The following is a 22041-nucleotide window of genomic DNA, read 5'->3' as shown; positions in this document are numbered from 1 at the left end:
TATGCCAAATATAGCCAACTTTTGTTCCTACGCAAGTTTAATAAATAAGACCCCTGGTCTTCATTTATTTATTCCCACCCATGCTTCTCGTTTAGTTAGTTGTCCTCCGTGCATATACACCCCTTCTTTCTTCACTGACAGATCCCTGTCGTCCTCTTTTCCCCATTGTCAGTTCTTATGTTCCTTGGTCTGCTTCTTAGTTCTCACCTGTTCCAGTCCTGAATTACTCATTTAGTTATGCTGTCTGTGCAGGGACTTTTGTTGTTTTCTTAATAAACCATCTATCCCTACACCTGCCTGCCTGCTGCATCTTCAGCCTGCATTTGAGTCTTTCATCCTCCATGCACCCGAACACACTCTAGACAGGTTTCTTTCTATGTCCATGCAAGACATCCCAAAGTGTCGGTGAAACGTCTGATAACAGAGTGCAACCCACTGTGCTATCAAAGAACCAAGGACTGAGTCAAAGCCCAGTTTACAGAGGTGTACCATCTTAGGTACCTCACGACTCTGATTACGATTCATGGTGCTTTGATTTGATTAATGAACAATTATCAGGACTTTCAATGCATTTTTTCCCCATTCTGTGTTTGTTTTTTCCTCACTCCATGTTTACATCATACTTTTTATTTCTATTTTATTACTCCAACTTGTACAGCACTTTGGTCAACATATATTGTGTTTAAACGTGCTTATAAATAAAGTTGACTTGACTCTTAAATCCATTCCGTAACCATTAATTTAAGTAACCAAACAAACTTCTCTCAACTCCCTTTTATTTATGTCAAAGTATAAATAAATCCAATATATATCCAACATATTTTGCATGTGATGTTTATATTTTCCCATGGAATCAACAGAAAGCTGTGTTAGTAATAGTTAGGAGCAACAACAGGTGTTCTGTTAGTTTGGCATACATTGTCAGAATAGCTACCCTTGGTTAAAGCGCATGCGTAGCACATAAAAAATGCAAATGACCCATCAATTCAGCACCACTGACTGTTGCATTACAGTTGACTGTGAAGCCACAAGCAGTTAGTTTTGTGTATTATATTGCATATTAACTGCACATTGCTGAAGTGCATCTATTGTATGACTAAACTCAAGGGGAAATGCACTTATAAAATCAGATGAAATGTATGAAATTGTACTTAATAGTTATTTTCTGTTAAGCTTTTTGTAAGTGACGTTGGAATGTCGTTTAAACATGTATTGTAGCATCGACTTTTTAGCATCCAGCGCCTTCTCCCAAACTGCATGAGATTGAAAAAAAACTATTCCCAAGTAAAACATTAAATATCATTGTAGCCTTTCTATCAAACCGGCATACACAGTGATGCTGGTTTGATAGAGTAGTCTAACTGGCAGACAACACTATGGTATGCTATTCTGACAGCGTATGTCAAACCGACAGAACACCGGCTTCCCTTCTTCTGTTGTTTACTGTTTGCTGCCCGTAGGGAGACGGACCGGTCCATCCCTCTAAAGTGTCCGGGCGGCATGCATGACTTTTATTGTCCTGCCACACTTTGCAGCTGTGCTTCTGTCATTGAATTATTATGAAAAATAATCACTTTTGAATATTTATGAATTGTAATTGAATCTGCACGTGTCACATCACGATAAATCAAATAAATAGTAAATGTAGTGTGCATGCCAGGCCTGTGGTGTGTGGTGAAACACACCCAATGAGTGCACTACATCCTCATCAAACTGCAAGACGAAAGGTGTATAGATTATCTGCCACGTGTAATCAATGTGTCTTTACTGATGGAATAAATGTTGCACAAGAAGCAAGTTTTGCTTTAACCCTTAAAACTCAACTAGATCATCTCAACAATTTAGTAGGAATGGTAGTGTGTATCTCTGTGGGATAAATTGTAATCAATTGCTTACCCTTTGGGTGATTTTTGAAAGTTTTCCAGGCTTTTATATCCCATCCAGGAAGTTTACAATCCCGCTACAAAATGTAGTGTTTATTCAAACTCTATATGGTAATTTCACAATAAGCAATAAATGATCACACTATTATTTATCACATTTTTGTCATAAGAATTTGCTAAGAAACCTCTGTTTTGACCCAAAAATGATGACAAACCTACCTCCTGTCAAGGTAAAGAGATCAATTAACTTAAAAAGAAAAGTCTGCAAGTGCAGGTTATGTGACAGACATCAATGTTGCCAAAAGATTCCAGTTCACGCTGACAAGGACTGGATTTGCCTTGTTTCTTTAAGGAAGCACCATTTGTTTCATCTTCAAAACTTTGCAGTTTCATTCACCCAAAACTCTGTTACAGTGTAAACCAGAGTCCAAAACTCACAACTTCTGTGTTTCACTGTCTCAACATCACTGAGTAAACGCAGCCTAAGTAACCCAACATTCTTCCAGAGATTTTTCACCAGTTCAAGTAGGACTTTATTTTTCTCCCCAGTGTGGCCCTGAAAAATCAGAAAGAACTGTTGTTTCTCAATCTAAAGAACCCCAATATTATTTAATCTTTGTGTTTATTTGTGTTAAAGTCTACATTAACAAGAAAATAAAGACTTAACTGGCTTAAATCATTTGCATTTTTTAGTTCAGTATCACCTACCACTTAACCTCCCCTCAGTAAACATCAAGTGCTTACTCACCCAGCAAAGCTTTGCAGCACCTCATGCTTATATGAGGTTTATCTGGACTTTGGTTTATGATTAAATGAGTATGAATCCAATACTCACCACATGCTGAAATTTTGATCATTAAAGTTTCATATAAAAACACCACTAAGAACAAATGTTAAAATTGCATTTGCTTTTTAAAGCTTGTTTTTTTTTATATATATTTTGGAGAGTGTTTTTGTTGTTATTAAAGCCAGATGGTGGAGGGTCGGCAGGAAATGAAGACATGGGGAGAGATGGGGAAGGTTTCCCTGGCTGAATTTGAATAAGGGACTAAACAAATAAATGACTGCTGCATCCAGCATCAAAGCCATCGTGATTTTGAAGGCAAAGAAGGGTGGTGTAAAGTTCACTGAACTGCACTTGGGACAATTTTTAAGAATGAAAGCCAGTAGATGTCTGGAAAATAAAGACTGAATGAGTGATTAAGAGGTAAATTAAAAGCTCTCGACTTATTGCCATTTTTCATTTAACAAAATACATCTACATAGGTTTTATCCAGCTTTATGCAAATTTCTATCCATTTTCCAGCATGTGGAAATACTGTATATTACTCTTCTATCAAATACATCGAATACATTAACTTTTCATGACAAGATCTTATACAATTCCACACTGGTCTGTTTTTGTTATATACTTCTGATATTAAAGCAGAGCTAAATAAATATAAACGCTTACATTCCTGAACCTCTTGTGATTCATTTATATAACTGTTTGAGGCCCAGGGAGGGATCATTATCTAACATCTCTTGAGAAAGAAAAGATTCAGGTTTTAAATTAATTATTTAACTATCCTTCAGATTTATAATGACCAGAATTTAAGTACTGAACCACAAGTACTGAAACAAAGTAGTTAAAACTCACTCTGTCCAAGCAGCTTTCAGTTCAAAATGCTAATTAGGTAGTACTGCAGTGGTCTAAAACATCTAGAATCCTAGAAAATACTGGACTGTTATGTTATTACAGGGGCCCAGTGGCTGAAAATCATCATCTTCTCATGCGACTCGGCAATTAGAACAAAACAGCTCTGTGTTTAAAGAAACTGTTTTTTTGTTGCTTAAAGCAACGTGCCAAGAAAAACTCCTGCATGTCCATTCTCACCCTTTCTCTGTACTACTTAAATAGTATTCTGTGCATTTTTTATTTGTTATAATTCAAGGAAGGCATCATGCCACTCTGACATCACACTGTCTATGCATCTATCACACACACACACACACACACACACACACAAGTAAGTGTATGGTTGCTGTAGAAATGTTACAGAAGTTGTCCCATCTAAAGCCGGACGCCTTGCTGGAAATGGAGCTTTATACTAGCTCTGTTTTTGCCTTATACACCTCATTTCTATTTATGCTTGCACAAGCTTCCATAAATTACTGCAATTCTTTCACATTTTCCCGGCAATACATTAATAAATGAAGACATTTTACTCTGTCCTAATCCTCCAAAAGCTACACCAAACCAAAAATCCCAACTACATTCTGGGATTTATTGTATTAATTAAAACCTTGTTTAGAAGCAAGCAAAGCTACATCTGATAAACAAATAATTAGTCACTCTGAGGAATGAAAACTGCTCACAGAAATGCACTGAAATATTGAAAAGATCCTCACAGCTCCTACATTAGTCAGATTGAAAATCCCAGTTTTTTATATTCACCTTAAAGTACTAGAAGTCTCTGTAGATTTATTTACTAGGAGATCTTCAGCCCTGTGCAGTTACACACAGAAGATAAATTCTGTGTCCTACAGCAAATCACTTGCTTGAGAAAATGCCAAATGTAGACCAAACAGAGACTTTTACAGTAATTTAATGCATGCATGTTTGTGGTTGGGAGAACAGGAAAACACAAGAGAAGCAGGACTTAATGAGAGCATGACAGAAATGTGGACTGAACACAACCACTGGACAAGAAGGAAAACAACCACAGGAGCAGAGGCCATAAAGCTCAAGGGATTCTACCTCTGTCATTAAAAAAGAAAAACTAAACTAAATAAACATTAGAGACACACCATGAAGAAACTTCCTGAGGCAAATTTTCCATAATTGGATGTTCCTGCCAGTCTGAGCACCTCACCTGGAGGCAGAAATTTCTCCTAACGGCTGGAGAACCATCACTAACTACAGAGAAGAGTTAACAGTTTAAGCCAGGTTCATTTCTAAAAGAAACACAGCTCTACTGAAGCACAACTCTCCGTTTACAGACTCTTTTAAAGTTAAATGTTCAGTCTATGATCAGGCTTCTGCTTTGCATTTTGTGTCGCTGACTCGCTTCTCACATTTTAAATTCAAGCCACTTTAAAACTTGTCAGAAAATAGTCGAGGGAAGTGACACAGCGGAGTGAAGTTGAAGAATCAAGACTTGTGAGCGGAGTATGTCTTGGCATTTTCCAACTCCAGACAAGGCTCTGACATCATGAGCAACAGTCGGCTTACTTCAAAATGCAGTAGCTAAAAAGGGAAAAATTTCTCCCCACAACTGGGAAAAGCATGTGTGAATTTGACATTTGAGGGACTCTCACTTTGCCTCATGCTGCACCTTCAACCTCAGTTTAATTGATTTCCAAGAATACACTTTGAGAACTACATCAACAGAGATGGGAGCACTCAAAATTTTGAAAAGACAAGTACATAGTTTGTCCATATCATGTGGCACTGCACTTTATACATCCATCATGCTGCTGTGGGTGTAGACAAAACCTGCTGCTGTATTAAATCGCTGCTGCAGTTGCTGGAAATATTGGACTCTGTTGGAGGAAATTTGCCAAGCAAAACCTGAATTGTGAGAAGCAGATCTGTAAAGATGAGTCCATCCTGCTCACCATGCTGCTGTTGAGATTCTTCTCCACCTTGCAAAAGGTGTGCGGCGGTGTCTCCCCCTTGCTCGGGATGATGATGCAGATGTCGGTGACGGCCAGGGCAGCGTGCGGCTGGCTCTCGGGCGCCCTGCGGTAGGTGATGTAGATGCGTTGGGAGGAATTACCACTGATGTTGGCTGGACGGCCGGAGGGTGTGGTCTGGATGAGGTGGCAGCCCTGCTTCAGACGTTCTTTCCACTCGTACAGCACGCTGCAGGAGGAGGAAGAACATTACACTTTGCACTGAATCGCTTATGCAATTAGTTTACAGGAGGATATGGATGGAATACCAGATGGTGATGGAGACTTCAGTGGTAATCGAACCTCAGGATAAAGCTGTCTGTATGTAATTACTCTGGATGGAACTACAGTGAGGACCAGGATAACAGGTTTCTGGGACGGCCTTCTTTTACCTTTGTAATCTTGCTAAAATAAAGAACATCCTGTCTGAGAATGATGTAGTAAAGCTAGTCCATGTTTTTGTTCCCTCAAGATTAGATTACTGCAGTTCCTTATTATTGGATAGTCCCAAATTTGCTCTGCAAAGTCTTCAGCTGATCCAAAATGCTGCAGCAAGGGTTCTGATATGAACTTATAGCGCAGATAATATTTCTGCTGTTTTTGCTTCTCTTCATTGGCTCTCTGTTAAATCTGGGAAAAGATTTTAAAAGTTCCTTTCACCACACATAAAGTTCTTAAGCCCTTTTCCACCTGCGGGTCCGGTTTGGTACTGTACGAGCTGGTTCACATTATTTTGCATTTCCACAGGCAAAACATGGGAAGAATACAAAAAAAAAAACTGACCGAAACCATTTCACTGTTTTTTGGGACTCTTCTGTTGAGGTCCCAATCTTATCGATCTTACCACTAAGAACAACGCATGAACAGCTCCATGTTTAAATATACAGTGGATTTTTTATTGTATAAAACCAGGAGAAGGAAGAACACTTGTTATCCTTAACTAAAGACTGTGATGCTTGTCGTTACTTCTGTCCTGTCCTCTCCACCTCAACTGGTTGAGGCAGATGGCCGACCACCTGTAACAGAACTGAGCATGATTATTTTGGAGCTTTTTCCTTCCTGTTAAGGTTTTTTTTTCTTTCCACTGTTGCCCGCTGCATCCTCAGGATGGGGGATTAAATCAAAGACATGATTCATTCCAATGCTTTCCTTAGCTGGATAATTAGTTTTTATGAGTTGGCTTGTATGAACATAGTTATTATAAGTTGGATTGATGTGGATTTGGTTTAACTGAATCACAATGAATTGGCTTAAATTGAAAGATGTCTGTAAAGCCTCGAGATGACTTTATTGTGAATTAAAATTGACAGAACAGAGTTGAATTCACAGCTTTGTCACTCATTATACTCCATTTGATGCCACTCATCAAACAAAAGTTGTGCTGATTTACCAAAGGCAAGGAATTTCAACACACCAGACAGAAAGGAAATTTATAACAGATCATCTGAAAACTGCTAAAGCTCAACCATGACTTACCCTGAGTCATCAGTGTAGAAGCTCTTAATAGAGTCTCCTTGCACACAAGTTTACCAGCTCACACAACCAAACATCACAGGAGTGTCAGTGAGCTCAAGCTGCATCAAAACTGTGTGTATTGTACAGTGAAACACACAAAGTGCATGTTTATTTATATGTTGAATCCTATAAAATAATAATAATAATAATAAAAGAGAACATTTTGAGCCTAGGAAATATGAAGCGAGTGTGAAATATACATGCTGGGATGGGGTGGCACCACCTTGTAAGGATGGCCTTTTACCAATGTTTACTTCTGCCAAGTGTTTTATTTTTGATTGGCTGAAAAAAAGTTGTGTGTGATGGAGAAGGGAAGAGATGAAAAAACAGGAAAGAAGAACAAAGATGGACCAAACCAGGAGAAATTTACCCCATGACACCTATTGTTGCAAATTTACCACCAAAGTTACATTTGATGACACCTGATAATCCTCATATTTTACGCACATGTATGTTTATGTACAATACACCAGCAGTCATAACATATCAATCCCACTGCAACTTTACAGTTTGGCACGAGTACTTTAGCAAAAACCACTCGACAACTACTTAGGTACAAAATAGTAGCAGTAATTTAAACATCCCTCTTTCATTATGAACTTATCCTCCGTTATTGTTTTCAATGAACTGAACTGGCGTTTCGTTGCACCAAATGAGGCTGAAAAGAGGGCAGATTTGAAAGTGGTCGGCTGTGAGATTTTATATTTGGTCTGCATTTCATTATGGTGCTCATTACTGTGATGATTCTGATGTGCTCATCTTATTCATCCCTGCCATCAGAGCGGTGCAGCTGCCATCATCCTTTATTGACTTAGTAGAATTTTAAACAGCCTTTTGTGTTTGTTAAATTAGACCCTGAACGGACCCCACAAAACTGCTGGTTGTGTAAGGAGGTCAAAGGTTTGTGCAGCATTTTCACAAAATGGCTTTTATTTTTAGCTGAGGTTAATCACCTCTTAAAAACATAACTCCATAAAACAATGAAAGAGTTTTCAAATTAATGTTAAAGCTCATCATATTCCTTATTACTACAGGAAAGCTTTAGGTGTAGTTAAAAACAATGATGATTCGGTTCATGTAGCCAGGTCCAGGCTATGGTAGTGTGCATTCTGGCATCACTGGAAATTCCTGGTGTATTTAGTGGCAGAGATTCATCAATGTTGTTAGTTCAATGTATAATTTCCCAATAATCAAAAGGTTTGCTGTCACTTCAACTAAATTGACACTAGATGTTCACCTTACAGGGCTAAAAAAAACATTCCTTATTAGTGAATGATGGCTTCATCTGCTCACACACTAACACTCAGCATCTCATTAGTCCATCAGTGTCAGAAAAGAGCAGCTTCTCGGAGCTTTCAGCACCCAGAAGCTGCTGATTCTGTCTGAGCAGAGTGGCTGCATCAGTGCCTGATAAGCACTGAGACAAGAGTGAGCCTCCTTAGCACTGTCACCACCACCTGCCTCTCCCAGCAACAAGTCTGCTAAGATGAAGTATTGAATTCAGAAGATGCTACTGAGGGTGACACCTGCAACAGGGCTCCACTTTCACTTTTCATAGCAAAGTCACAACAAGACAGAAAACAGCTGCGATGGGAAACAGCTGCACAGGAGGTTTTTCAGTAAGTAACAGCACTTCAGCTTGTCTGGATCACATTGGCATGGGGAAAGCTGACTCTTGAATTAGCTGCACTACAATGTTTGCTAATAATCACTGTAGTAAATCATCATTAAGAAGGAGAAAAATTATAGATATATTGACATCATATGGCATACACAAAGATGATGAGGCCCCAAAGCCAAACCAGGGGATCTATGAAGTTAGTGGACAGGATTTCTTGACTTCCTACAGAAAACAGCCAAAAGAAATGTCTCTGATCACAATGTTTTTCAGTGTAACAGAGACTTATCATTTATTCCTGACTCGGTGTAGTAAACAAAATAAACTTTCTGTGACAAACACTTATCTCCTAAAAATAAAGTAGACTGAAACCTCCAGTGGGACTTTAATGATTTCTGTCTAGGCTCACTGTGCACACAAGAGTAGCCTGCAAGTGGTTTAATGTGACCTTCCATTAAAAAGTTAACATTCCTATGAATGAATTTATGTCAGCTTGTATGAATCGTATGCAAAAATGTGTGTGACACAAGCCTTTTTGGGGGGGGAATGTCTCAACATACAATTACTAAAAGCTGCATAAAATGATCATTTTGTTGTGCTACAGAAAAGCTCTCTATTTACTTTGGAGATTAGGTGTTTAAAGATAACTGCACTGGAATAAAAAGGAGTATGGCAGAAAAATCTGCTCTCATAATGAGAAGTGAATAATGAAAGAAAATGTGCAGTATTCTGTTTGATAAATACACAGGACTCTGTTGGAGCACCTGTCTCCTCATGTCCTGTACCTGGGGCAGGCAACTGGTTTCCTAATTGCCCGGAATGTGTTACTGGTGAGTTAACATGTGTGCCTGAAGAAAAATAACCTTTACTCAATTAAAAACACTTTTAATTTACCCTTGTAGTGTGAAGCGCACTGCATAGTTAATAAGGCTAAACAAGTTTAATTTATCTGACTTATTATTCACTCTTCTATTTTAATGCTTAAAGGTTTTAAAAAATGTCAACAACCACTAGATAGATTTTATAAATCTGCATGCACGTATTTTTCTGTTACAATGAACTGCTAAAATTTAATACCTTTCCTTTTCCTTCAGTTTCACCAACAATCTGTCCACTCTCTGCAGCATTTGCTTCTTTTACACCCAAAATGATGCGGTTCAAACTTTATTCTTGTTCTCTACTTTCTCCTCTCCTTAACAAGTTATTATTTAATTCATTTTAATTTCAACACTTTATCTTTTTATGCTTAACTAGAAAATTTCTCCATGTAAAAATCCAAACATTTTACCTTCTAAACTTAAAAAACAAGAATTGGTTTGAACATTTGACATAATCACAGTCTGGCCAAACGAGACTGAAAATAAATTGGCAAAGTGGACAGCCAGTAGGAAGAATCAGCATGGTCAATAAAGAAAATGTTTTGTATTTTTGCTTTATTCTAATCTATTTGCTTTTTTATTTTGTGCATTCTTCAGAGATAACCTTTGAAAAAAGGCAGACTTTACAAAAACATGTTGTAGCATACTATGGTGATGAGAAGTCCAGCTCTTTTTCTTTTTTTTAAAAACAGACTCAAGACCCACCTTTTTAGTTTAGCATTTTAATCATTACTTTTATTATTACTATTGTATTTATTCATTTATTTATTCTTAACACACAGGCTGTATTCAGCTTCTATTCATTTATCATTTATGTATTTGTTTTATCATTCTGATTCTCTTATTTCACGGGTTCTCTTATTTTATGGGTCTTAGCAATGTTACTATTACTTTTATACCCAGGGTTGGTTTTTAGATTGTTTTAGATTTGGTTTTACAGTGTTTTATCTCAGTGTTTCCCCACACCACTAGACCCCAGAATTTATGACAGCGTTTCCTTGGTCCTTTTAACTTGCTTTTAGCCTCTGTGATGTGTGTGTGTTTGATGGGAAGGGGTGGGGGGTGGGCTTGCTGCTATTGGGTTGGGGTTCTGGTTGATTTTACTCTCTGTAAAGCACCTTGAGTTGCTATTTTTATGTATGAAAGGTGCTATATAAATAAAGCTTGATTTGATTTGATTTGATTTGATTTCAAGGATTTGTTTTGTTTGGCTCAAGTTCCTTTGAAGAACCAACTCTTTCTGTTCCTAAATGACTCTTTAATTATATTTCAAAGCTTAAATCTGATCCAAATTTAAACATTATCAGTGTTTTATGTTTGTGAGGAATTAAAAGCCTGAACACAGGACCGCAATAAACAAGTCAAATAAATAAAGGCCAAAGTCTAAACATTATCACACTTTAGATTAATTCTTTTCTCCACTTTTTCCCAATGCACTTGTTTTTTAAATTTGGCTCCCCATCTCTCTCCAGTTATCTATGTGCCTTCTTTTCACAAGGGTATGAGCCTTGTTTATCCTCACTTATGATTGGCTGTATGGTGTGCCTTTCAAAAAAAAAAAGTACTAAAGATGTGGCTCTCACCAACAGCAGTCAGCTCTTTTAGTTAAATACAAAGAATGGGCTCTTAGAGCCGGCTTATTTGTGAACAACACACAACTTTGATTAATCACATCAGCTGGGAGAATAACAAACCCTTTCTAAACTGAGAAAGTCCTGAGTGCCATCCCTAGTCCTTCTCTTATAATCTCTAGCGGTTGTTCTCTAAGCCCAAGGGATACAGCAGCCAGGAAGCTTTTTAGGTGCTAAGTGTTGTTTTTACTTATTCTGTCAGGAAAATGTCTGACATGTCACACTGATAATGCCCAAGAGGGTTGTTAAGATGACTTTTGCTTCCAGAAAGACTGAAAAGAGGGATACAAGCAGGGAAGATGAGCATGATGCCTGCCCCCCAGCAATATAGTGGAGAACCAGTTTAAGACAGCAGACCATGTATAAAAGATGGACGTTGCCCTCCATCTGAGAAAAGAAGCTACTTAAGTTCTTTAGAAAATCTTCAAACATCTCAGAACCAAAACTAAAGACTCAATTGGTACTCACCCCAGGTCAGTGAGTGGAGGCTTGTCACGTCCTCGCCTGTAACATATGAAGATCTGAGGTGCCATGATGCCACCATTGTTCAGATCAGCTGACTGGCCAGCTGGCGTTGTCTCAATACATGTGAACCCTGGAGGCACGTCCTCACCCATTGAGCGGATCACCACTGCCACATCGGTAATGGGCGCCTTCGGCTTGGCCGTCTTGTGGCACACATCATCAAAGTGGATCTCCTGGTCCAACGGCTTAGACGGGTCGGTCAGGCCGGCCACCACAAAGTAGTCGGCTACGCGAGGGCCTTTGTCCTCCATCATTTCCCATCCCAGCCAACTGCCTTCAGGAAGGAAGAGGAGAGACATGGAGACAGAAAGAGAGAGTGAGACAAGCAAGGAAGATTAATTTTCATCAAAGAAGGAGGTATGAACCATGCGTCCTTGCCATCGTGGTAAGTAATATAAAAAATCTGACAGTCATAAATCTTATGGAAAGGAGGTGAACAGAAGGGCAAATGAAGGAAGGTAAAAATGTGAAGAAGTAAGGGTATATAATTACTCACAAGGCAAGCATTTATAGTTTAGGTAGTTAACTGACTGAAGGTTCAATGTTCTGACTCAAGGACACGTGTGGCCCTGAGAGGACAGAACATTAGTGCTGTTCAGCATATTGAACCTTTTCCTAATTCTGCTAAGTGAAGCCACACAGGTAAAGCCTGGTTGGTTGCACAGGTCTAAGTATGCATCCTAAAAAGGGAATAGTGAAGTAGCAGTAACATTCTGTCTCAGTTACAGGAGGTTTTTCACTAAAATCTAATCCTGAAAGACACAATGCCTATTAGGAAACACATGTCATGCTAGTTTTCGTAATCACTAAAGTAACTAAAAAAGCCCAAACTAAAGGTTTTTGGTTTTTTTTTTTTTTTGTCTCTTATAATGACCACTATGTAAGTGACAAATTATCGAGTGATAATGACCCCTAACCCTCCCACTTGCAACGGATTACATTATTATAAAACCATGCGCTACAACTAGATTTTTAGAAGCCTTAAAACATTTTCGCCCCCTGAGGATAACCAATGCATCTTAAAAGTTCCACTCTGCTTTAATCCTGCTCTGCGTTTGACCACTGATTGCTTGTTGTCACGGTCACTCTGTCTATTTCAGGAACACCGAGGAAGCAGAACTGGTGAGGTGGAAGTGTGAGACTAAACAAATTTTGCATCTGGGTCAACAGCAAATAAAGTATTTACACTACCATCTAAATTTGATAATCTGGTTTGCAACAAAAAAATACTGTATGTATGAATTATATATTGATGTCTAATTAAAAGTTACTACATCACAAAAAAAGATTATAAAAACAGTGTTCAGGGTTTTCTTTTTTTGTCACTCAGTTTTTCCACAACAATACTGCATTAAGCCCTAAACCTAGAGTGACTGTATTCTCATTCTTTTACAGCAGACGTCTTATTTTCTGGGGGGTGGTGTTGTAAAATCTTAGCGTGCCTCACTAACACAGCCTTCCAGGACATGAATGTGTCTCTGTGGGTTAAAAGGCAACTTTATCCCCACCAGTATTATCCTAGTTAGTGATGCAATAAACTCAAGAGCACATCGAGTTTAAAACAGCTGCAATCGGGAGGTGTGAGAAACATTAAGATGCCCACACTGCCTCAAGACTTTTAAATAAAACTGAACTTTGCACAGCTGGCAAAAAGAGAGGATGAGAAAAGCACTTTTATTATTTCTTTAAAAGCATTCCCTAGCTGGTGTCGCAGTCAGTGATAATTTCTCAGGATTTAATTAAGCTCCAACATTTTTCCTTAATTTATCTGTGAGTAACACAACTGGACCAGGCCTGTGATTCCAACCATATGCAGTAAAAGGGTGTGGGAACAGAGGTTTAATTAGAAGGGTGTGTTAGCTACACTTAATGTGTTGGCTCAGGAAGAAGGTGAAAAGGCTGCTAACTCTTGGCTGTGTGATGCCATGTAAGCAAGACTCAAGCTGCTAACAGAGCTGCATATAAACAAGTAGGATCTCCACTTATTCACTTCTTTCTTTTTTTCATTTAATTAGTGGTTCTGTGCAAAGTAAGCTACTTTGGATACATTTGTTGTAAGGAAAACATGTTTACTGATACAATAAAATGATCTTTGCAGGGTCAATGAGCTGAGGTTATAGCCAAACAAAAAACAATGTGCATGTCTTTCTCTGGTTGACAGCTAGCTAAACAGATGGTGAGAAAATGCTGTTTCAGTGTGTTCTGGCTCTTATTCTCAGATTACAAAATACATCTAACCCCATCATTTCCACACTGTGGGAAACCAACATGAAAACAGTCACAGTGTGCTGAGCTTACTTTCTGTGCCAAGTGATGTCCAAACTTGTGCTCCATCCATTCCTCACGTGGTATCGAGCTTTCCAGACATAATCCCATTTGTTAATAAACCTTAATACTAACTTCTCCCCTGTGGTTTTGAGGTTGAGAATAATTTGTTTGACCAAGAGTGACCATAAAGACTCTAAGGACCACACATCTGCACAGAATACTGAATCCAAGAGCACAGTCAAAGTTCAACTTCCTGCCGGAGACACAGCAGAGGCTCATAAATGTTCCTGGGACACTTACAACACACTGGTGTCAGACAATGTTTACAAGAGAACTCTCCAAAATATAAAATATAAGAGAAAAAGTTCAAATATCCCTGTTAACTTAGTATACATACCTTGAACAGTGCTCCTCCCAGAGGTTGATATGATGAAATTTATACAAGCCAGCTTAAAGTTCTCTGTAAAGAGGACTTTAAACCAAAACTACACAATAGAAGGAAGAACAACATTTTCAGATGAAATCACATCATCTATGATTGACAGCGTTCTTATTTATGTTGTAACAAAGAGAGTAGCAGAACAAAGTGAACAACCTGACAGATGTTTCAGTAAATTACTTGGCTGACATAAAGTAACATGACTGAAACAAGGGGCATCGCTCTTATTACTGTAATGCAATTTCTTTTTTTCGATAATTGCATATTCCATTTTGTAAAATTGCAATACTGCCATATGAAGAGTCTTTTTCTCTCAACTACAAGGGTCTCTAGTATTTAACATGGTTTTTAAAGCAATACTACATCACTTTATGACCTTAAACCTTTGGTTTGACTCATTTTGATGGCACACTGACATCCATTATGTACATTTCTGGAGCATCATTGTGCTGCAGCGTCCTGAGTTCAAGAAACAACACTTGCCCAGTGCATCACGTGACAGCTGTATTTAGCTTTAAGGCAACTAGAAATTAACACAGAGGCTGTTTTGGACCCATACCATGGCTGATTCGGCAAAGAAACACAAGGTCAAGGTAAATTTATTAACACCTGAAGGTAGATTTGTCCTGAAGTAAAATAAAAGTGGTCATCCTTGTAAAAACAAAAAACATTTAACCAGAATTAAAAGCAGACACAGAAGGACAACACAAAATGCACAACACAGCGAGCATTCATCTGGGAAGTAAATACGTGCAAAAAAAGACCATAAAAACAATAAAAAAAACTCCTAAAAAGACCATTTTAAATGATTAAAAATGCCATTATAAATGTTATCACAATAAGTTAACATTAGATAAGCTAGAAGGACAAAGAATTCAAACTGTAATAACTAGAAATCCATAAATAGTTAACTTGAAACATTAAAAATTGTACAAATTCTGTTTCTGTAGCGTCTGGTCCTTGACCTCGGGACCTTGGTCACCAGGGGATGGGAGTCATGAGTTAAAATCGAACTGGTTGTTCGCTGCATCGGTCTGGTGTACAGCAACTCTACACTCTGTGATTCCCCAATCAGCCAAGTGGACCATTTAATTATCTGGGTGACTGAATTCCTTTCTTTAAGAGACAAATGTCCAAACCATGACACAAGAGAAAATGCTAGAACAGATTCAGTAAAAGCACAATAAAAGTATCATTATTTCATTCTTAAAATGAAAAATGACAACTTTCACAAACAAAATAAACAAAATAAATTGTGAAGCTGTTTTTCAAACAGCTTCAGTTTTGCTTAATATTAAGCATGGAGTCAGTGATGGGCCCAGAGATATTTACAAGATTGCACTTTATAAAAAGACAAATCATTGAGAATTACTGAATCAGGTGTACTGGTATTTTTCTAAAATTGCAAGAGGACATTATCAGAGGAAATGAGGAAAAGAAAAAGAGAAAGAGAGAAAAAAGACATAAGGCAAGAATTAACATTGAACAAACTTTTACTGGTTGGAGAGTTTAGAGAAGAGACAGGATGCAAAAGGGATGCCAAATTAGCCTTAATAAGGGGGCACCAAAGTGTGAAAGTCTCCCATAGTTCAGGAGTACTGCTTGAAAGATAGTCTAATTTGTAAATGTCCAAAATGTGGGGTTTTTAGGGTTCACCCACACCAGAAGTCGGTTCAATTGGGCAGGGATTTCAGAAAAATTACTTCCGCCTTGAACATGTTACTCAGTTACAACAACTGCTCACTAGGGGGCAGTGTCCCCTGAAAGGACTTTGGCAAACACGTAAGAAAAAGAAATCTGGCTCATTGATTGGTCAGGGCAAAAACCACAAGTAAACAAAGAAACAACAAAAAGTTTATTCAGTCTTGGAGCTTCTGTTTTTACTTTGATGTAATACAGTTTTCAGGATCTGTCCAATATTCACAGTAGGAGAGTAGGAGAGGCATGATATCTGACATGTATGTACATGTACATCATATTCTTCGTCAATTCATCTCTTTGGTCTGCTGGATGGTCCATTTGCTTTCCCAATGTCAGCACACCAGACAAGAGTTTACTTTCAAGTAGACTGAGACCCCGGTTTTCAAGTGAAGCATAGATTGCTGGTTCTTCTCTAAACCAGAGTCCGAATGCACGTACACACTGCTCCAAACCGACCAGACTATCCGAGGAAGCGGACCAGGATTTGTTTAAAGCAGACCAAATAATGCCAGTGTGATTGCATACTTAATTGCAGTTATGAGGATACTGTGTAAAGTTTCAAGAGATCTGTTCAAGCAATTTTCAGAAACTTTAAAATAAAATAAAAAAGTGGAAAAAAAGAAAAAAGAACAGATTAAAACCAACTTCAGTTTCTTGCTTTGGTTACAGGGCAGATATATGAGGGTCAACACAGAAAATTTAAAATAGAAAAATGAAGTACAGAGGAAGTTCACGATGGTGGGACACATATTTCCCTACCACCTTCACATGTCCACAGCTTTCTTTGCCATTAAGAGTTTATGCAAGCTTGCACCTAGAAACGCTGACATCTCTAAAGTTGTTCACATGTGTGCAAGCAGTTTCCTGGCCAGACATTCTTGGACATCACAGCCATACTGACAAGAAGAAACTATAACATACTCAACATAAATTTTTATCTAACTCAGAGCCATAAAACAAACAAACAAAAAAATATATATATATAGATATATCTTTTTCAAGATGAATCAAGTTTAATATAAAAACTGATTTGAAAAATAGTTGAAATCATATGCAAAGTGAAAAGAAAAGAAGGGTAGAACAGAAAAGCACATCAGCTATCTCTTTTCTTGCAAATGACTGGTGCTTTAATGACCCAGAGGAATTTTGCATGAGACTCCAGCTGGAATGAAACACTTGGTTATTGTTTCATGGAACAGTGCAGAGAGAACATCTCACTCCTTACTAAAAGTATAACCAAAAAAAGATGTTGACCCAGTTCATTTCAGTTGCATTGATATAAAGGAGCCGGGGTATCTCTGTAGTGTCACCTCCCCCGTTAGAGCCACATGACAGGCGAAAGAATGACACGCATCCTCACCATGTCAGTCTGCTAAAAATACAATGCAAGCCCAAGCAGAAATATCACAGCACCAGTTATATAACGATTACATGTATAGTGCATATGTGGGACAATTCAGGACACCCACTAAAATCAAACAATATCCATTGTTTTCAGCCTGCTCTGCCTGCTTGACCTACATTTAAAAAAATAGTGGATATCAACAAAGCTGGAAACTATGAGGACACAAGAAGGAGTAAAAAAGGACTTCTTCATTCCACAGCTCCTATATGAACTTAGTCTTAATATTTCTTGCACAAAATGAATTAATATTTGCAATGTTACACAACATTATATCACATGAAAAAAGTATACTCCTTTATCTTCTGTGGTTTAACCTAACGTAATTTAGAAAATAAACAGAACAAAAAAGGACTGATGTTCCTGACCAGTTCTTGAAATCAGGTAGATAAAACTTATTACATTGTCATTAAGCCTGTCAAAAACTAAGGAATCCCTGTGATTTCATGGCCTGTTGAACATCCTTAAAGGGACAATGTGTAACATATGCTGGGGTTTACTGACCAAAATGGATGTCTGCTTGTATATATGTGCTATTAATGGTGTAAAATGACCTCTGCTAATGATTTTATGAATGAATTTTAGATTTGTTCATACATATGACAGGTAAGTCGGTAGGTAAACCGTCTGTTGAAACTACAGTCGTTGGCAAGGGACAAATATCACCAACTACGCGTTTTCCCTGCGAACCAGCGCACAGTGATTGAGACGCAGGAGGAGAAGACGAACAAGAGTAGCTTATTATTCCGGCAAATGAGGAAATCTGTTAAATTGTTATTCACAAAAATGCAGGGCCATGCATATGCAACATCAGCACGGGAGCGGTTTTCACCATCTTCAAAAAAAGGGAAAAAGGAAACTTAAAAGGCAGCATGATCAGATGGTACAAAAATGACAAATACAAAAAGTAAAAATAACAGTACTGCCTAAATTAGCCTAAAACTAACCTTTTCAGTTTTGTTAGACATTGTTGCTCGTTACCATGGGCAGCATAAGTAGTTTCTGCTAAAATACAAAAGGTGCCGAAGTGTATATTTACGTGGTTTCAGTTGCTTTCATAGTCATGGTAAACGCAGGCATTCAGTTGTGGTAAAGCTGGAATAAAAGCCGGTGAGAAGGCTTTATAAGCTGGCTTTTACTGTGAGAGCCATTTCTCCTGCTAAACACAGAGGAACTATATCTGACAGTGAATTTCCGTCCACCAGATGTTTTCCCCCTGACCAGTTAGAATCCAGAGGGAACTTCTTCACCTGAGTGTGTAAAGTTTAAAATACACTATCTGTGTTACTGGTTAATCCATACTTCTGTATTTGTTTCATGATGGCCACATATGTATACTGTTATTGAGAAGGGGGCTGAAGTCCAGTCCATCAGCCCTCTACCACCATGCATGAAGTGTTTGTGCCAATATCTTTGGTTTTCATAGAGCGTGATTCTGTGCATTTTGACCAAAAATCTTTACTTTAGGATTTTCAGTCCAAATGACCTAGATAAATAATATTGATCTAGATTATTTGTGTTTTTCTTTAGATGAAAGTTTGCAAACCTAAACCACACTTCTATGTTCTTAACAAAAGAAAGATGTTTTCTCCTGCATCCCTTCTAAACAAGCCATATATTCAGTTTTTCTCTAAATATACTGTCATGAACTTTAACATTTAACTGAGGCCTGTATAGTCTGAGACGTAGCTCTTGCTGTTTTGGTATTGCCTTTTCTCAGAGCACTACATGGTCTGACTTTGCAGTGAACTTGCTGGGATGTTCCCTCCTGTAAAGATAAGTCATTGTTTTGATTTTTCACTTGTGGATAATCTTTCTCATTAAAGAACAATGGACTCAAACTAGTTTGGAGACGACCTTATGACCCTTTTTAGATTGATGAGCAGCAAAACCACCTTTCTTGAGATCATTGCCTGTCTTTTCTCCTTGGCATTGTGCTAACACACCTGAATGTTTCAGACCAACAAACTGCAAAAAGCTTCTACGTTTATAGAGGTGCTCGTAATTAGTCATAAAAATTTAATTAATCATTTAAATGCATCTGACTGCAAGTCACCCTTTTAATTGGTGTAGCAGTAATAAGGGTGCTTTTGATCAGATTTCTTTATGCAGCACATTTTTTTCAGAGACTGAACATAGCTGCATAAAAGTGCTGAGAAGGCATAAGACTGTGCACACCCTTCCACAATTTGACCTCATGGATATTTCATGCACAGATCATTGCTGGACTGCCCCAAAGAACTGCATCCAGATGATGATGAGCTGTGACTCACACACTGTTTGACGTTAACAAATGAAAATCTGCATCATGGCTTCAGTCATCTGATCCACATTGTTTGATTTATAGCTAAATTTCCACTGCTCCCCTAGGAAACTGGCCTAAGAGGAAAAGCTTGGCGTTGTCTTGACATAAAAGCCCAGAGAGAGCAGTCCAACAGATTCCTTCCTAGTACAATGTTTCACTGTGAATATGCTCAGGTCTCAAGCTGCTTCATTTTCTTACATCTGGCAACTTTAAGGGCCACCAGAGCCCTTCACATTGGTCTTGACTACCACTACACTACAGAACTTAATTATGCATTTCTGAATTATTCATGTGTTCAATCATCATAAATGCTTGAGTCATGGTTCTTCCCAAGACTTGCCAGACTACTTTTACATCTCTAAATCTAAATCAGCATTTGGTCAGAATACCTTTTAAAAAGGCGATTAACTTCTATGATCAGTATTCAGTGTAGGGACAGTACCTTACATGTACATATAATTTGCTTTTGTTGGTTGCATCTGACTTTTTTCACTAATCAAAGAGTAGAGAGCAATGAAAGCCAGAGGTTTAGCACTACAAGCATTAAATTTGACCACATGACAGGCTTGGAGCCAGAGCCATAGACAAAGCTTCCCAGCCCAAACTCACTGACTTATATTCGCAGTAGGAGCTTAGGGAGGAGTACCGCAAGTTATCCAGACCCAACAGGCCTTCAGTTCACTTCCATAAGGGTTTTGTTTGAGCCAAAACAAAGAGGAACAATTTCCAGCTGTCTTGAATTCACGGGAACCAGGGCCAACGAAAACCACCCAAAGGAGTCTGGTTCTAGGCTCTTATGGGCCAGCCGCTGCTCTTGGCTCCAGCTGTATAGACATCCAGCACAAAGGCAGCCACAGCAGGGCAGACACGTGGAGGAGGTGAGGAGGAATGTGCTCAAGAACATAAACATGAGCCAGTAGGAAGTCAAGCATCTGCTCTTAGTTAACCGAGACCAGCGGGTGTTTGTTTCTTCTGCCTTTTAACAACATCAGGTCACGTAACATCTAGAAGGAAAGGTACCCTCTGTGAGAAATATGGTTTTTCCTTGCAAGCTTTAATCTTTACACCTGATTTGTTGTTTATCTCATTCACCAAGAGACTACAAAGAAACTCATCTTGAGCTATTCTACATTTCTACAAACATCTTTGACCCTGGTTGAACTAGTGCCAAAGTACAAAAACTGAAGCTTTCCCGACAAAGCCGCCCAAAGTTTGAGGGGTCCAAAGTATTGGCCCCTTCTGTCTCTGTGACCCATTTCTAGTCAAGCTTTTTTCATAAAAGGATACTGTAAAAATTTAAAATCCTTGACCAGAAAAACTAACATGAAAAGAAACAGATATTAAAAGCTTTGGAACCCCCAAAAATTGATAAACATATTTTAAGAAACATGTCTCTGTTTACTACTGGTACTTGACAATATGCGCCAACTACTAGCCACACTGCAAAAAAACAAGTTTATTCTGATTCTGATTTTATAGCAATATCCTCACAACATTCACTTAGGTTGCTATTATATTCCATAAATGAGTATGTGTGCATAAACACCATGCATAAGAGAAAGCTAGGATGCATTCACCTTTATCATCAGAGATTGTGATGCTAATTAACCAAGTGACTATTTCTGACAAAAAAAAGCAATGTTTCCACAGCAGAAACTGTTCCTTCCATCAGCCTCTCTGTTGGTAATGAGGTGGAGGACCCACTCATTTCACTGGGTGACATAGTGACAGTTTCAACCATGTTTCTTGTCTTAGCATATATGATAAATTTTCCATTATTGATGGTGACATTTAGAACAACAGGATCATAAAACTAGCTATCCTGTTGGATAAATTCATAATATTTGGAATCAGTTTGCAGTTTTTGCGAGTACTGGCTCCCAGGCTACATCCTGTATGCTCTGTCATAGGTTAATAAAGTTATTCAAGAAGTACCAAGTGGCCATTTTATCCACTCCTGAGACAGTTCACCTTTAATATCACACACCTGCCATCACAAGTCAAATAGGCTCTTAGGACATAATCTCAAATAAATAAATAAATAAATGAATGAATGAATGAATGAATGAATGAATGAATGAATGAATGAATGAATGAATGAATGAATGAATGAATGAATGAATGAATGAATAAATAAATCTTTAAGCAACAGGTGTTGGGATTCATTCATAAAAAAGGAGTTCAACCCCCTTTTTTGTGCTTGCAAAATATAAGAGAAA

At 38.2% G+C, this 22041-nt stretch overlaps 1 protein-coding gene across 4 annotated transcripts in view; it reads right to left on the bottom strand.

The window, feature by feature from the left end:
- LOC121642293 (C-myc promoter-binding protein-like) overlaps positions 1 to 22041 on the bottom strand; it is a 92129-nt gene that overhangs the window by 59978 nt on the left and 10110 nt on the right. For all 4 annotated transcript variants that reach the window (XM_041988944.1, XM_041988960.1, XM_041988950.1 and 1 more), the window contains exons 2-3: positions 11651 to 11981; positions 5484 to 5730 (exon numbers count right to left, since the gene is read on the bottom strand). In XM_041988944.1, the coding sequence (XP_041844878.1) occupies positions 5484 to 5730; positions 11651 to 11961 (558 nt within the window). In that variant the 5' untranslated portion in view covers positions 11962 to 11981. The remainder of the gene's footprint in view (positions 1 to 5483; positions 5731 to 11650; positions 11982 to 22041) is intronic.

This window comes from Melanotaenia boesemani, chromosome 1 (genome assembly GCF_017639745.1).
Source record: "Melanotaenia boesemani isolate fMelBoe1 chromosome 1, fMelBoe1.pri, whole genome shotgun sequence".
Lineage (NCBI taxonomy): Eukaryota > Metazoa > Chordata > Actinopteri > Atheriniformes > Melanotaeniidae > Melanotaenia > Melanotaenia boesemani.
Note: the sequence above shows the minus strand (reverse complement) of the source record. Positions and strands in the feature narration are given on the sequence as shown.